The sequence below is a fragment of the Emydura macquarii genome, unplaced genomic scaffold, assembly GCF_026122565.2.
Source record: "Emydura macquarii macquarii isolate MOO-44397 ecotype Brisbane River unplaced genomic scaffold, CSIRO-AGI_Emac_v2 contig_306, whole genome shotgun sequence".
NCBI lineage: Eukaryota > Metazoa > Chordata > Testudines > Chelidae > Emydura > Emydura macquarii.
Genome location: NW_027130443.1, coordinates 388,503 through 403,950, shown reverse-complemented (window position 1 = coordinate 403,950; position 15,448 = coordinate 388,503). Strand labels below are relative to the sequence as shown.

Sequence of the window (15,448 nt, the reverse complement as noted above, 5' to 3'; positions counted from 1 at the left end):
ACTGAGCATGAGTACTGATTAATCCCAGCCTTTTCTGTCCCCCCCCCACCGTAAAAAATATTTTTATTGAGGGAGGTGGGGGGGGGAAGTATAAGAAAAAAGAAATAATTTAGAGCAGCCATCTTTGTTTTATGCAGAAATCTTTCTCTTTCAGTTCCCCCCCCCCCCACCAGGAATATACAAATATTGTTCATCTATGCAATGAGCTGAGCGATTCAAACAAGCAACCATAAGGACAAAAATTAAGAGCAAAGGGGGGGGAGGGGACCTTTTTGTGTTGTTGTGGCTGTTTTGGACGCTTTTTTTGCGAGGTTTTTTTTTGGGGGCATTTTTTCTCTCTCAAGGAAGAGGTGTGTGTGTGGTGGTGGTGGGGGGGGGGGGGGAGTTGACTTAAAAAATCAAGCCAGCCATTTTGTTTTGGGATTTTTTTATTTTTTTTTTAAATAAAGAAAGGGGTGGGGGGGATTTCCCCCCCTTTTTTTTTCCCTCCTGGGGGGGGTCTGTTTTAAAAATAATTTAAGGGCGGCCATTTTTGTTCCTTGCTCTTGTGGCAAATATTATGCTGAGCTGCCCCTCAGAATTTAAATATATTTTAAACCTTTCTCTCCCCCCCCCCACTTTTATATTTTTAAAGGGGGGTGTGTGAAAAAAGTTAGAGGGGAGTTTTTCCCCCCTCTTTTTTATTTTTTGGTTGCATTCATGGGACTTTTTCATGCTGTTCTTTTTTTGACTGAGGTGATCTGAAAGGGGGGGGGAGAGGATTTTTGTGTGTGGTGAAGGGGGGTTGTTCCCCCCCCCTTCTCTCTCTGTGTGGGTCCCTGCCCCCCCCCCCCCCAGCACCACCATGGCTTCCCCTCTGAGGGAGGACGAGGAAGAGGAGGAGGAGATGGTGGTGTCTGAGGTGGAGGGGGATGAAGAAGAAGAGGAGGAAGAGGAGGAGGAAGAAGGAGCAGGGGACAACAGTCCAGGCGACATATTCCCGCCCGCTGTTGCTCCACTGGCACCAGCACCAGCAGCATCAACTCCACCAGCAGCTGAGGCGCCTCCAGGTAAACAGCCCCCCTCCCCCCTTGACCCTCGAGCCGCCCTCCAATGGCTTTGGAACTGGGGGGGGGGGGCATTGTTTGTAAACAACCAACGGCTGTGGAACGGTGAGGGGCCGAGAGTTCCGACTTCCGAGCCTCTCAGTTCCCTTCCCTTTCCCCCCCTGGCGCGCGCGCTGCCCAACGGCTTTGTAACGTTGAGGGGCCGAGAGTTCGCCCCCTCGCCCCGCCCGGAGGGGAGAGTTTCCAGACCTCCCCCCTTCCCCTGTTTGGATCGTTGACGGGCCAAGAGTTCCGACCCCTCCGTGCGCCCGCGCTGCCCAATGGCTTTGGAACGCTGAGGGGCCGAGAGTCCCGTCCTCCTCCCCCCCTTCCCCCGCGCTGCCCAACGGCTTTGGAACGTTAAGGGGGGACCGAGAGTTTCTAACCCCCCACTCCCCACGCGCGCTGCCTAACGGTTTTGGAACGTTGAGGGGGGCCTGAGAGTTTCTGCCCTCCCCCCCCCCCCCCGCGCTCTGCCTAACGGCTTTGGAACGTTGAAGGGGGGGGGGGGCCTAGAGATTCTACTTTCCAACGTTCAGAGTGGGGGAGGGGTATGGACAACCCCCCCCGAAGGTTTTGAGCATCCCCCTTCTCCTGAAGTAGCCTCAGTGGGGCCCCTCGCTCCCCCATGGATTCCAATGGAGAACAGGATCGATCCCCTGAATGGGGGGAGGCATGCCCCCTCTTCAACCTGCCCAATTAAAGCCCCAGCAGCTGCCATTAAAGTGCCCCCCGGGCTGGTCCCGGGAGGTGTGGCGCACCCCCCAATATTAAATTGGGACTGCGGGGGGTTCCCCAAACCCAAAGGCAGGGGGGATAATTCTGTCAGTGGAGGTGGATAGGCCACAAGATGGGACCCCCCCCTGGGGTCAGTGGGGCTGAAGCGGCCTTGGTTGCAAAGTGGGACAGGGCCTGTGGGGTCAGTGGCTGGGGCAGGTGCTTGGCAGGACGGGCGCTGGGCGTTGGTGGGAGAGTGGGGGTGCTTGACGGGCAGGACGGGGCCTGCTAGGCGCTGGGAGTGCGGGTGCTTCGTCCTGAGGGGGCAGGACGGGGCCTGCTAGGCATTGGTGGGAGGGCCTGGTACCCGGTGGGCAGGACGGGGCCCCATGCTTAGTCAGCAGATAAGGAGGGCACCTGGTAGACCAGACAGGGTGCATGGGGGTCGGTGGGTGGGGAGGAAACCTCGAGGGATGGGCCCTTAGGGATTGTCAGAGGCCTGGGAGGTCAGCTGGCATCAGGTGAGGTGGGGGCTCAGCAACCTGTGGGATGTGGCCTGCTGGCATTAGGGGTGGTAGGTGGCATTTGGCCCCCTGACTAGAGGTTGGTCTCTGGGGGATGGCATCTATAGGGAGCAGATGGTGCTCAACACCCTGCCCGACTTACATAGCTGTAGAGGTCAGTCGGTGCCCTGCAGGATGGGACCCCTTTGCTTCGGTGCGGTGGAAAGCATTGGGCTCCATGCAGGGCTAGGCCATGTCGGGAGTGGAAGTGGTTTCGCAGTCCATAGCACATAGCCACATTGGCTACCCACACCATGCGTGGCGGTGCCTTGTGAGGATGGGGCCCGTCTTGCGTGGAGGGGATTTGGCACACATCAAGATAGTTACATCACCTGTGATAGGAGTTAAGGGTGCCTTAAGGGATTGGGACCCATTGCCCTCAACAGGGGTGGATGTGTCAGGGCCAAGTTGGCAGTGGCGGGAGCAGAGGGTGACGCGAGGACAGAATCAATGGCTGCAGTGGGAGTGGATGGGTCAGGGCCAGGCTGGCTGTGGCGGGTGTCTGGAGAAACGGGCTTGGCAGGCGCGTTAGGAGCAAAAAGAATCTGTGCCCCATGGGAAAAGGCCGCCTTTGGAGGCCTGCCCTTGACGTCAGTTGTTGCCCTAAGACCAGCCAATATTCTGCATGTGTAACTGACATGCTTCCTATTTTGTGGCGCCCGTCACCGTATTATCGGTGTACTGCCTGGTTTAAAATGCCTGTTTTACACCTTAGTGATTTCCAAGCCATTTGGCCAAAGGCTTTTGTCCTTCAAAAAAATCACAATATTTGCCTGCCACAAAATAAATGTCTTCCTAGATTCACTTGGATTTTGCTCTCCCTTATAAAGAAAAGCTAAGGTAAGGGGGGAAAGGAAGATCAAGGAATGGGAGGAGCAGAGAAAAAAGAAAGGGTGGGCGTGAAATGCCACTGGATTTCCCTCTCCGTTCATTGTTACCGTAATTAATAATTTAATTTTTATTACAGTAACACATGAATACCTTAATCATGGATCAAGGCCCTGTTGTACTGTACTAGTGAAACAACTAGGTGGATTCTGTTGCAAGAGTTTACAATTCAAGGCCCTGATCTTGCAAAGACTTGTCATTCACCATGCATAACGTGGAAGAGGGGCAGGTCTTTTGTCTTAGTCTCAATTCACAATCTCTCTCCCAATCCATACCCCTTCTCCTGTTATTCTCAGCAATAGGATCTTTCCGCACTTTGATCAGAACGGCAGCGTAAAGAGAAAGAAAAGTATACTTCTTAGTTTCAGTGTTGTAGATAAAGGATTTGTGGCTTTTAAAAAAAGAAAAATACTGGACAGCCAATATTTTTTGGTCACCAAATTTGATTTCCAAGTCCCCAAAGTCACTTTGCTTTCTCTTGATTCAATAGATGCATTCATTTTAATGTTGAGGGGAGTAATTGATGCAGGAAGACCGCTGTCTCCCCCCATCTTCCTTCTTAGTATTCCCTGAGTTGGCTGAAAACAATGGTCACTACAGATATAAAAATGTGTTCAGTGGTTTCAAAGCAGTGGGTCTGTGATCCAGGAGATGTTTGGATGAGTAATTTCATTTATGGAAGTAGTCCCACTGAATTGAGGCTGTGAGTGCAGTTCCTTGTGTTGTGCATCAGGTCATGCCTGGAAGATTTGTGGCATGAGATTTCACAAGTGCCTCAAATCCAGATCCTCGAAGGATCGTCTCCGGTTGATCGGGGCCTAAGTGATTTATAAACCTAAATCCTGTCGCTTTAGGGTTCTAAGCATCTGAAATGGGAGCTTATGTTCCTAAATCACTTAGATGCTTCTAGAAATTTGGCTCTTCTATAAACTCATAGGCCCCAATCCCATGACTCTGTTCATGTGGGCAGAGACAATCACAAGTTTGGGGCCTGGCTCACACAAGGGGTTTCCCTGAACTGAATCGTGTGGTTTAGTGGAGACCTGCATTCAAATCCTTGCTCTGCAGCTGGCCTGTTGGGTCCCTTTGGGTAAGCTACTTCCCCACCCCTGCCTCAGTTTCCCCAGTTGTGATGTGAGGCTGAAGAGGCTGACCTTCTTTGTAAAGTACTTTGAGATCTACTGAAGAAAAGAGAAGAGAGCTAGGGATAATAATTATATGAGAAAGTGGAGGGAAGATGATGGAAGGAAAGATTTGCAGACTTAGGACCTAAAAGGTGTAGCTAATTTAAAGAAAGACAAGGATTCGTCCCCATTGTGAATACTGATTTTAAAAAAATTAAACTAAAGGGGGAGAAAAATAATTACTTTCAGTTAAAAGAAAAATATGTTTTTGGTTTTTTTTTAAACCCCAGGTTTTAAAATAAAGATGCCCCTTGCCCCATTTTCAGAATGGTCAGAAATCTATGTTTCAGTTTTAAAAGAAGGGTCGCGTCATCACAGAAGCGGTGTCCCTCCTTCCCCAGGGAAAGTTGGCTCAAAATTTGAAATCCACCTCCCAATTCTCCATCTGTAATGCTCAGAAGCTTAAGCAAAAGAATCCATAATGGTTAGTAAATAACTGTATTGCTTTTCTTTTTCTTTTATTTGTATATGAGTAAAAGCTGCCAGTCAGAGATCCGGGTGCTGTATAGAGCAGACCCCGATCCTGCAAATACTTTAAGTACATCCTTAAAGTCTTTGCAGCATTGAGGTTTTATGATGAAATCCTGGCTCTGTTGAAATCTGTGGGAATTTTGTCTTTGTCCTCAACGAAGCCAGGATTTCAGCCATAATTTTTAACTTCTAAACTCCTCCAGATGGGGAAGGTAGAAGATCACAGGTCAATTTCTCAGTATATTCCTCTTTCCAGAGCCCATCCTGAAAACATCAGAACAATGCTCCTGATTCTGGAAGGACTTAAACGCATACGTAGCTATGCAGACAGCTAAATTCACTGATTTAAGCAGGACTACTTGCATGGTCAAAATTTAGCACTTGATTAAGGGACACTTTCAATTGTATTTCCATGTAAAACCACCACCTGGAAATTTTTGCAGGGTCTGGGAAACGAGGGGAGACATTTAGCACCCTGATCCTGCGTTCGGTAACGGATCCAACTGGAGGAATGGTGGTCTTGGTTGCTTTCCAGTGTGAAATCTCTTCTAACATAGCTGTTCCCTCTCCTGAGTAGGGGACTGAGAACTCGACCAGGTTTCCTTGGCAGAGGTTTCCTCACGTGGGTCCTAAAGTGGCAACGGCTTTGCCACCTCCTGCTAATCCAGCTCATCGTCTGAAATTCTGGACGGTCTCAGTAGCCTACCTACGTTTGCACTGGGTCTCTGATCTCTCCTGGCTCTTTTGCTGAAGCTGCATTTGCCAGGGGCATTTCCTTGCCATCTGGTGTGGATTTATACCAGATAACAGATTTCCAAATGGGCTCAGCAAGCCACCTGAGAACAATGGGGAAGAGGGGGCGCGTTAGGCACTTCTGAAAATCTGTCTGCTTCTGTCAGTTGCTTAACTGGGAGCTGCGCTCTTTTGAAAATCTCCCTCCTATCCCTGTATTTAATTTGGGAGAGTTCCCGAGATGCGTTGCAAAATGAAGTTGTACCATCATCTTTCCCCTCCAGACCTGACTGGTGAATTTCTGTCTTGTGAACCATGATTTTTTTTAAAGCCACTGTGAAAAATAATAATTACCTATCCCTCGTCTCCAGTGGAAATTGCTTTTTCCCCCCTGTTAACTTCCGTAGATAAAGGATCTGTTCTTGGTTTGGTTTTTTTTTTTTTTTTTTAATAATTTAAATATGCAAGTGGAGTGTAAAAGACATCTGTAATGGATGAGATGGTGCTCCTAAGTATTTCTTTGTTTCTGGTTACAGTTAAATAACTCCTTATTTCTGGTTTTAGTTAAATCTTTATCCCGCCACCCGTTGTAGAGTTATATAATACGTATGTGTGTGCGTGTATTTTATATATATATATATATATATATATGTATATAATTTTTTTTTCAAGATAGGGAGTGGAAATGTCACGTGTGTAGAAAATTCTAGTTGATTGCCTGCCAAAATACCAATCTCGGCTGCGCATGTGCATCAATATTATGATTAGGGAGGGGGGATCTGAAAGGGGTGAGGGGGGAAAAAAAAAGATTGATGGAAGGATTAGAAATTGACGGGACTGAGGGGCTAATGTAGGACAGGCTGCCCCGCTCGCCTCATCTTTGTCAATTACATCCCACCGGGAACTGAGCGGCGCGGAATGCAACAAGGTGATTCAACCCAGAGGGCTAAAGAGATAATGTTGTATTGTCAGAAGAAACTGGGACGCTGCCAGATGCGAAATGCAGCTGCCTAGACAGAAGGGGCCGGTGGGTGAGCCAGGCTCCTTCATGAATCTAGGTGGGGACGGTGCTAAGGCGACTCCAGCGCTGTTGGCTGTTTCTCCATTTGTTTTTTTTTTTTTGCATTTTGATTTGCAAGGCAAAATAGCTGGTGTTGTCAGAGTACGTGTGTGTGTGTGTGCGTGCCGGGATGGGGGGGTCAGAGGGTTGCATTGTGATTTGTAACCTAACAAGGCATCCCCTGTCGAGGTGACTGGCACGATCTGACAGGTCATTCCTCTCTGCGCGGCTGAGTTCATGTTGGCCTTGCACCTGCTTTGAATCTGGCGCAGGGGTTTGGCCAACCCCTGGCTTCTGTCTGTCTCCAACATCTAGCAGGCTGTGTGAAGTTGACTGGTGCCAAAGGATTAGATGAGGAATCCACCCAGGGTAGGTGATCAGCATGCTCCTGTGTAAACCCGTGCATTTGTCTTGTCTTCCCTGAGGTCTTTCCCCCCTCCCCGCTCTCCCCCTCCCAAGGCCAGAGAAATCAATTATCTCCTCTGTAAATCCAGGGTCACCACTCTCTTGTAGCTAAGACCCCAATCCTGCACAGCCTGTTTCGCTGAAGTGGGATCAGTCGCATGGCTTTGTTTGATCAGGGCCTGTGGGTGAAGACGTGGTGGCGTGAATTTAGAGCTGGTGAAGGGTATTGTTTTGGTATCCTGGAGAAGAGAGATACAGTGTGATCAGTGTTCTTAATCTGTGAGCCAGAGGGACCCTCTCTGGGGCTTGAGAGGGCAGCCAGGACTCCATTTAGTTTTTGACCTCTGTCAAAAGACTGCCAGTGAGTGCCAGTTGTGATTTATGCGGCTACCTGTCCCAGGGGGAGCCGGGATAAGAGCCCCCCAGCTTGTTACATGTGTAGGGTCACTGAACAGACATTGGATATCGACACGGGCTTGATTTGGATGGATGAGCGGGAGGAGAAAGGCTGTGTGTCCTGGGATGGCGCTCCTGAGCCAGGAGACAGATGCATCTGTGGCACTTGGGCAAACACTGAGTTTGATCTCGTCTGTCCAAGGGCTTTGTGGTCCCTTTCTGAGCCCCGTACCAACATCCCAGCGGCTCTGTGAGGGAGGGACACGTCATTATCCCCAGAATTGGAGGCCACAGGGATTGAAGGCCAGAGGTTTAAAGGTTTTTAAGTCCCATTAATTCAAAATACCTTTAAGAATCTGGGCCTTGGTGATTTAGCCAAAATCATATCGGAAATCTGTGATGGGAATTGAACCCAAATCTTCTGAATCCTAGTCAAAAAGCTTTACCCACAAGACCATCTTCCTCCTTCCTCAATGCTCTGCATAAACCTAACTTCTAGGGCTGTAAAAAATCTCTGCGGTGGAAAGAAAAACACACTCGCTTCACATTGTCGAGCGATGCAACGACGCTGCCTGAGTCTGCTGAGAGCCTGAGCCCATTGCTCTGGTGGTGGAGGGACAGCTCCGTTAGAGAAGGAAAGTCATTCCTTTATGACGGCTGTATGGTGTGCAATGAGCTGAGGGCTCTCAGATGTCCCAGAGGTCAGACTAAGTGGTCGTAATGCTCCTTCTGGTCTTAAAAATTGACCCCTAACTGGCAGGCTCAGGGTTGAGGCCTTGTCAGGTTGTGTTTGTTTCTGTTCGCTCATTATCTTCTGTCTCCATGGCTGTCAATTTTGCTGACACCAATTTAAACAAACAAACAAACCCAAAAAACCCCCAAAGGATGAAAAAGCCATCCCTCAAGGTGCGATGATTTGACTGAGTGCAGGCGGTGGCTGGGATTCTGGTCGTGCTGGTTTGAGCGAGGGCTTTCTAAAAGCTCTGTGAGGCAGGGACCGTCCTGCATTCATCACACTTGGGGAGCAGTCCCCCGCTCGCCAGTCAAGCAAATGGAGAAATCGCTCACTGAGGGAGAGTGGCTGTGGAGAATCTAATTCCTGTTGAGCCGGCTGTCCCGGGATATAGCAAGGCCATGCGTCTGGCGTCCTTGATGCTGATCACAGCAGGTAGGGCTGTCCTGCTTCCACAGAGGAGAGCAGAAGTTTAAAGAGCTGTGGAAAAAGAAGTGAAGAGGGATAATGCATGTGTCTGATTCTTGATTTATACTGGGGTGAGGAAGGAGGGAACTGTACCCATTGACTCCGGTGGAATGGCTCCTGACTTATACTGGGGTGAGCGAGAGAACTGGGGGCGCTGTCCAGAATCTCCATGCTGCACCCCACAAGCTCTGCCTTGTGCCATACACTGAGCAGGGTGCTGCAAACTCTTGCATCATGTGATTTCCTTAAATCCTCAGCTCCCAGAGTCACGTGGTGGGAGGAGAATTTCAGCTTTGGTGGTTTAAAAATAGTAAGCTACTAATTCTTCAGCTTGTGGGGGAAAAGCTTGAAGACATAAAACCTGGAGGCAGAGAGAAAGAACCATGAAATTATCATTTATTTTTTAAATCTCCAGATTTTTTATTTTAAGCTGAACTCACGATTTTCTCTGTGGCCTGACTCACGGTTTTTGAATGCTTTGGGTTGGCAACATCCACGGAATTAAAAAGTCCCCTTTTCCAGAGGTCTGGCTTTAGTCATTCATACTTCCCTGGGCCTGAAAAAGTCAAACCTCCACAGGCAAAGGGAGCCAACATCTCTTTCCTCTGCTCTTCAGCACATAATTCAGTGCTTTGCTTTTTTAAAACCAGGATCCCGGTAGTGACATTTGATAGCGGTGCTGAGATGATTGAATCACGGGTCTTTTGCGTAGCAAGATTTGCGGCTGTCTTTGCCAGGCGTGACCCAACTGTCCTGGCCTGGAATGGGATCCCATCAGATCTCATATGCTGGCTTGGACTTGGGGGGTGAGAGACGCCCCCAGGGCTCAGGCGAGCTTACACTTGTGTGGCTAGCCCATGCTGCTGTTTTAGCTAGTGCGTGCGTACATCTACCCTCACAGCCACAGCATAGACATGCCATCGGTGGCTCAGAGATCCAGCACAAGCATGACTGTTTCTATGTTTAAGTGACAGGATTAAAAGACCGCAATGCCACATCACCGCCACCCTTTGGCAGCTGGGTGTGTGGCGCTGATTGCTCCCAAAGACCTGGTCTGCCCTGGTGCTAGGTTTTCTGGAGATCTTTAGATACCTGTCAGGGATTTGCAGCTGAGCACAGTGATCTGAGCACCTCAGAGAGACCTGTGTGCTGTGTGCTTAGCGTTTAAGGCCAAAAGAGACCATCCATTCCTCCTGTATAGCACAGGCAGGTCAGGTTCATCCGTTTACACCTATATTGAGCCCGATTACTTTAGATAGACCAAAGCATCTTGATCCTGAAGAGACTAAACTGGCAGAGAACAGAAGAGACTTAGGTCATGATGGCAAGGAATTGACTAGATGAGATCTGTGCCCAGGTGATCCCGGAAAGCGATCTGCACCTTATGCTACAGAGGCAGGTGAAACCTCCCAAGATCCCTGCTGATCTGACCTGGAGGGGGAAATTCCTTCTCAACCTCAAATCTGAGTCGTGCTTTCAATACTCAGCCCCGGCCGTCTCAGGGAGATGGGCGTGCTGGAAATCCAGCAAGAAATCCTCTGTATTTAATCTTCCCTCCCTGCATTTTGGGGTGAGGGGCAGACATGCTGAGCATCTGTCACTCAAAAGATGGATTGAAGGCCTGGCTTCTCTCAGGAGTACTTTGTCCCAACCAGTGCTTAATTTGTGCCCGGCACTTCTAGGCTTGGCTGTTGCTAGCCCCGGCTCCTCTGTACTTGATATGTCAGTTATGAAAATCAAAAAAATTGCTTGTGCCCCGGCATCTCTTTCATTACAAATTAAGCAACCCTATTCCCATTGAAATTAGGGGGAGATTTACCGTAGACTCTTGATTTGAGCAGGACTTGGACAAGTACTGGATGCAATCCCAGCCTAGGGGACTAAGCATTTAACTGCATGGGGAAATTGCCCAGAATAGTTCCCCATGTGAATACTGTTCTGGAATGAAAATTATTTTAGTCCGGAACAATTGCTTTGCTTAGGAAGGGAATTAAATTAATCTGAATTAAGGCCTCTGACTGACAGCATCCACACAGGGAAGTAATCTGGTTTAAATTCAGACCTTTAGTTAATCTGGATTAATTTCCCCATATAGAAAACTCTCATGCCCTGATCCTGTGTCAGTGGTTCTCAATCTTTCCAAACTACTGTACCCCTTTCAGGAGTCTGATTTGTCTTGCGTACACCCAGTGTCACCTCACTTAAAAACGACTTGCTTACAAAATCAAACATAGGAATACAAAAATGTCACAGCACACTCTTCCTGAAAAATTGCTTACTTTCTCATTTTTCCATATAATTATAAAATAAATCGATTGGAATATAAGTATTGTACTTACATTTCAGTGTATGGTATATAGAGCAGTATAAACAAGTTATTGTATGACATTTTAGTTTGTCCTGACTTCGCTAGTGCATTTTATGTAGCATGTTGTAAAACTAGGCAAATATCTAGATGAGTTGATGTACCCCCTGGAAGACCTACACCTTACACAGTTGAGAACCACTGCGGTATGTTGCTCTTTATCTGTTAACTTCCAAAAATGATCAGTGGTTTTGAAAACCTGACCTTTGAGTAAGATTTTTATGCTAAATGTTGGTAAACATTGATTTCACCATCACCAACTGTTGAAAAAATATTTCCATGGGTGGTAATCGAAATTTACAAATAGGCGAAGTAAGAAAAATGTTACTTGAAAACTTCTTAGAGTCGGATTTGAGGATATTTTGTTCGTATGTTTTAACATGGGATGTTGACAATTGGTGTGTTAATGGTTATAAAGAGTTCACTTTTTGAATCACAGCACTGCTGTCCTTAGATAATTATTTCCTGGTCACCCCCATGCTTTCCCACAACTGGGAAAATTTAAACAAGCTAGAACCTCAAGAGTTACAAACACCTCGGGAATAGACGTTGTTCATAACTCTGAAATGTTTGTAACGCTGAACAAAATGTTATGGTTGTTCTTTCAAAAGTTTACAGCTGAACATTGACTTAATACAGCATTGAAATTTTACTCTGCAGAAGAAAAATGCTGTTTTCCCTTAATTTTTTTTAGTAGTTTTTGTTTAACACAACACTGCTTTATTTTTCGTCTCTACTGTTGCGTGATCGTGTCCTTCAGGCTCCAAATGAGGTGTGTGGTTGACCTGTCAGTTTGTAACTCTGGTGTTCTTAACTTGGAGGTTCCACTGTAGACGAAAATTGAAAGATGCTTAAACCCCATAATTTTGCACAACAATGAACATTTTTTTAAAAATGTGTAAAAATAAATGGATATCTGCCAAAATGATAAAACCAAACCAAACTGAATACTGCCAAGTCTACCTATGGGGAAAGTTTGACGGAATTGGGCCAGTTTCGTCTAGAGAAGAGAAGGCTGAGGGGGGACATTATAGTATTTAAATATGTAAAAGGCTGTTGTTAGGACAGTGATCAATTGTTCTGCGTCTGCGTGTCCACTGAAGATAGGATAAGACGCAATGAGCTTAATTTGCAGCAAGTGAAATTTGGGTTAGATAACAGGAAAAACTTCCTAACTCTCAGGGTAATTAAGCCCTGGAATGGATTACCACAGGAGGTTGTAGAATCCCTGTCATTGGAGGTTTTTAAGAACAGGTTGGACAGTCAGGGATGATCTAGGTTTGCGTGGCGTGCTAGTTGACCACTTGTGATCCTTTCCAGCCCTACATTTCTGTGACTGATTGGGGCTCGGCTCTGCAAGCTTTGCAAATGCTTGGTTTAATGTAAAGAAAAACACACAGGCTTTTCTTGTGAGGGATGGGGGCGTAAAGTCAGCATTTCCATCCACCTTTTCTCCACCCATTCATCACTGATGCGACTTTCTGTGATGAGGTGACTGGCTCTGTGGATGTAGGGAAGGCGGTGGATGTGATATACCTTGACTTTAGCAAAGCTTTTGATACAGTCTCTCACAGTATTCTTATCAGCAAGTTAAAGAAGTATGGGTTGGATGAATGGACTATAAAATGGATAGAGAACTGGCTAGAGCATAGGGCTCAACGAGTAGTGATCAATGGCTCCATGTCTAGCTGGCAACCAGTCACAAGCGGAGTTCCCCAGGGGTCGGTCCTGGGGCTGGTTTTGTTCAACATCTTTATTAATGATCTGGAGGATGGGGTAGATTGCATCTTCAGCAAGTTTGCGGATGACACTAAGCTGGGGGGAGTGGTAGATACCCTGCAAGGTAGGGATAGGATACAGAGTGACCTAAACAAACTGGAGGATTGGGCCAAAAGAAATCTAATGAGGCTCAACAAAGAAAAGTGCAGAGTCCTCCACTTAGGAAGGAAGAATCCCATGCACAGCTATAGACTGGGGACCGACGAGCTGGGCAGCAGCTCTGCAGAAAAGGACCTGGGGGTAACAGTGGATAAAAAGCTGGAGATGAGTCAGCAGTGTGCCCTGGTTGTCAAGAAGGCTAATGGCATATTGGGCTGCATTAGGAGGAGCATTGCCAGCAGGTCACGGGAAGTGATTATTCCCCTCTATTCGGCATTGGTGAGGCCGCATTTAGAATATTGTGTCCAGTTTTGGGCCCCCCACTACAAAAAGGATGTGGACAAGTTGGAGAGAGTCTAGCGGAGGGCAACAAAAATGATTAGGGGGCTGGAGCACAGGACTTATGAGGAGAGGCTGAGGGAACTGGGCTTGTTTAGTCTGCAAAAGAGAAGAATGAGGGGGGATTTGATAGCGGCCTTTAACTACCTGAAAGGGGGTTCCAGGGAGGATGGGGTTAGGCTGTTCTCCATGGTGGCAGATGACTGAACAAGGAGCAACGGTCTCAAATTGCAGGGCGGGAGGGCTAGGTTGGACATTAGGAAAAAGTTTTTCACTAGGAGGGTGGTGAAGCACTGGAATGGGTTACCTAGGGAGGTGGGGGAATCTCCATCCTTAGAGGTTTTTAAGCTGAGGCTTGACAAAGCCCTGGCTGGGATGATATAGCTGAGGTTAGTCCTGCTTTGAGCAGGTGGTTGGACTAGATACCTCCTGAGGTCCCTTCCAACTCTAATATTCTATGGTTCTATGATTCTATGACTTTACTGGCCTGATCCCCCAACTCTCTGCTTAGTGTGAAATTGACAACCGGGGTGTGTGAAACTGACCAGCCAGGTCCTCCTAGATGACAGCAGGAAACCATAATCTCCCTTGACGCGTGGTCCAAACTAATATCTGCTGCTGCATGTTATTTTGCAAAAGAGTAATAACGGTAAATATCTGTTTCACCATAAAAGCCTTAATAATGGTTGTTTTCCACAGCTGCATGGGTCAGTAGCATGACTGTAGGGAATGAATAAATACCAGAGCGCAGCTGTCTGCCCTTTGGTGAAATAATAGGGTACTAGGAGTAAATATAGCATTTAGCTGGGGAGAGGTTGGGGTGGATTTCACGTGTGTATCTCCGCTGCTGGAAATCCATTGCCAGCTTTAGAATCATAGAATCATAGAATATTAGAGTTGGAAGGGACCTCAGGAGGTCATCTAGTCCAACCCCCTGCTCAAAGCAGGACTAACCTCAGCTATATCATCCCAACCAGGGCTTTGTCAAGCCTCAGCTTAAAAACCTGTAAGGATGGAGATTCCACCACCTCCCTAGGTAACCCATTCCAATGCTTCACCACCCTCCTAGTAAAAACTTTTTCCTAATGTCCAACCTAGACCTCCCCCTGCAACTTGAGACCGTTGCTCCTTGTTCTGTCATCTGCCACCACCGAGAACAGCCTAGCCCCATCCTCCCTGGAACCCCCTTTCAGGTAGTTAAAAGCCGCTATCAAATCCCCCCTCACTCTTCTCTTTTGCAGACTAAACAAGCCCAGTTCCCTCAGCCTCTCCTCATAAGTCCTGTGCTCCAGCCTCCTAATCATTTTGGTTGCCCTCCGCTGCACTCTCTCCAAATTGTCCACATCTTTTTTGTAGTGGGGGGCCCAAAACTGGACACAGTATTCTAAATGCGGCCTCACCAATGCCGAATAGAGGGGAATAATCACTTCCCGTGACCTGCTGGCAATGCTCCTCCTAATGCAGCCCAATATGCCATTAGCCTTCTTGACAACCAGGGCACACTGCTGACTCATCTCCAGCTTTTTATCCACCGTTACCCCCAGGTCCTTTTCTGCAGAGCTGCTGCCCAGCTCGTCGGTCCCCAGTCTATAGCTGTGCATGGGATTCTTCCTTCCTAAGTGGAGGACTCTGCACTTGTCCTTGTTGAACCTCATTAGATTTCTTTTGGCCCAATCCTCCAGTTTGTTTAGGTCACTCTGTATCCTATCCCTACCCTCCAGGGTATCTACCACTCCCCCCAGCTTAGTGTCGTCCGCAAACTTGCTGAGGGTGCAATCTACCCCATCCTCCAGATCATTAATAAAGATGTTGAACAAAACCGGCCCCAGGACAGACCCCTGGGGAACTCCACTTGTGACCGGTTGCCAGCTAGACATGGAGCCATTGATCACTACACGTTGAGCCCTATGCTCTAGCCAGTTCTCTATCCATTTTATAGTCCATTCATCCAACCCATACTTCTTTAACTTGCTGATAAGAATACTGTGCGAGACAGTATCAAAAGCTTTGCTAAAGTCAAGGTATATCACATCCACCGCCTTCCCTACATCCACAGAGCCAGTCACCTCATCATAGAAAGCAATCAGGTTGGTCAGGCATGACTTTCCCTTGGTGAATCCGTGTTGACTGTTCCCGATCACCTTCCTCTCCTCCAAGTGCCTTA

General features: G+C 47.7%; 1 protein-coding gene across 5 annotated transcripts in view; it reads left to right on the top strand.

Moving 5' to 3' along the window:
* The first annotated feature begins 274 nt into the window (after positions 1–274).
* The window catches only part of CHD3 (chromodomain helicase DNA binding protein 3), a 60,333-nt gene continuing 45,159 nt past the window's right edge, over positions 275–15,448 (top strand). For all 5 annotated transcript variants that reach the window (XM_067555180.1, XM_067555176.1, XM_067555162.1 and 2 more), the window contains exon 1: positions 275–1,049. In XM_067555180.1, the coding sequence (XP_067411281.1) occupies positions 845–1,049 (205 nt within the window). In that variant the 5' untranslated portion in view covers positions 275–844. The remainder of the gene's footprint in view (positions 1,050–15,448) is intronic.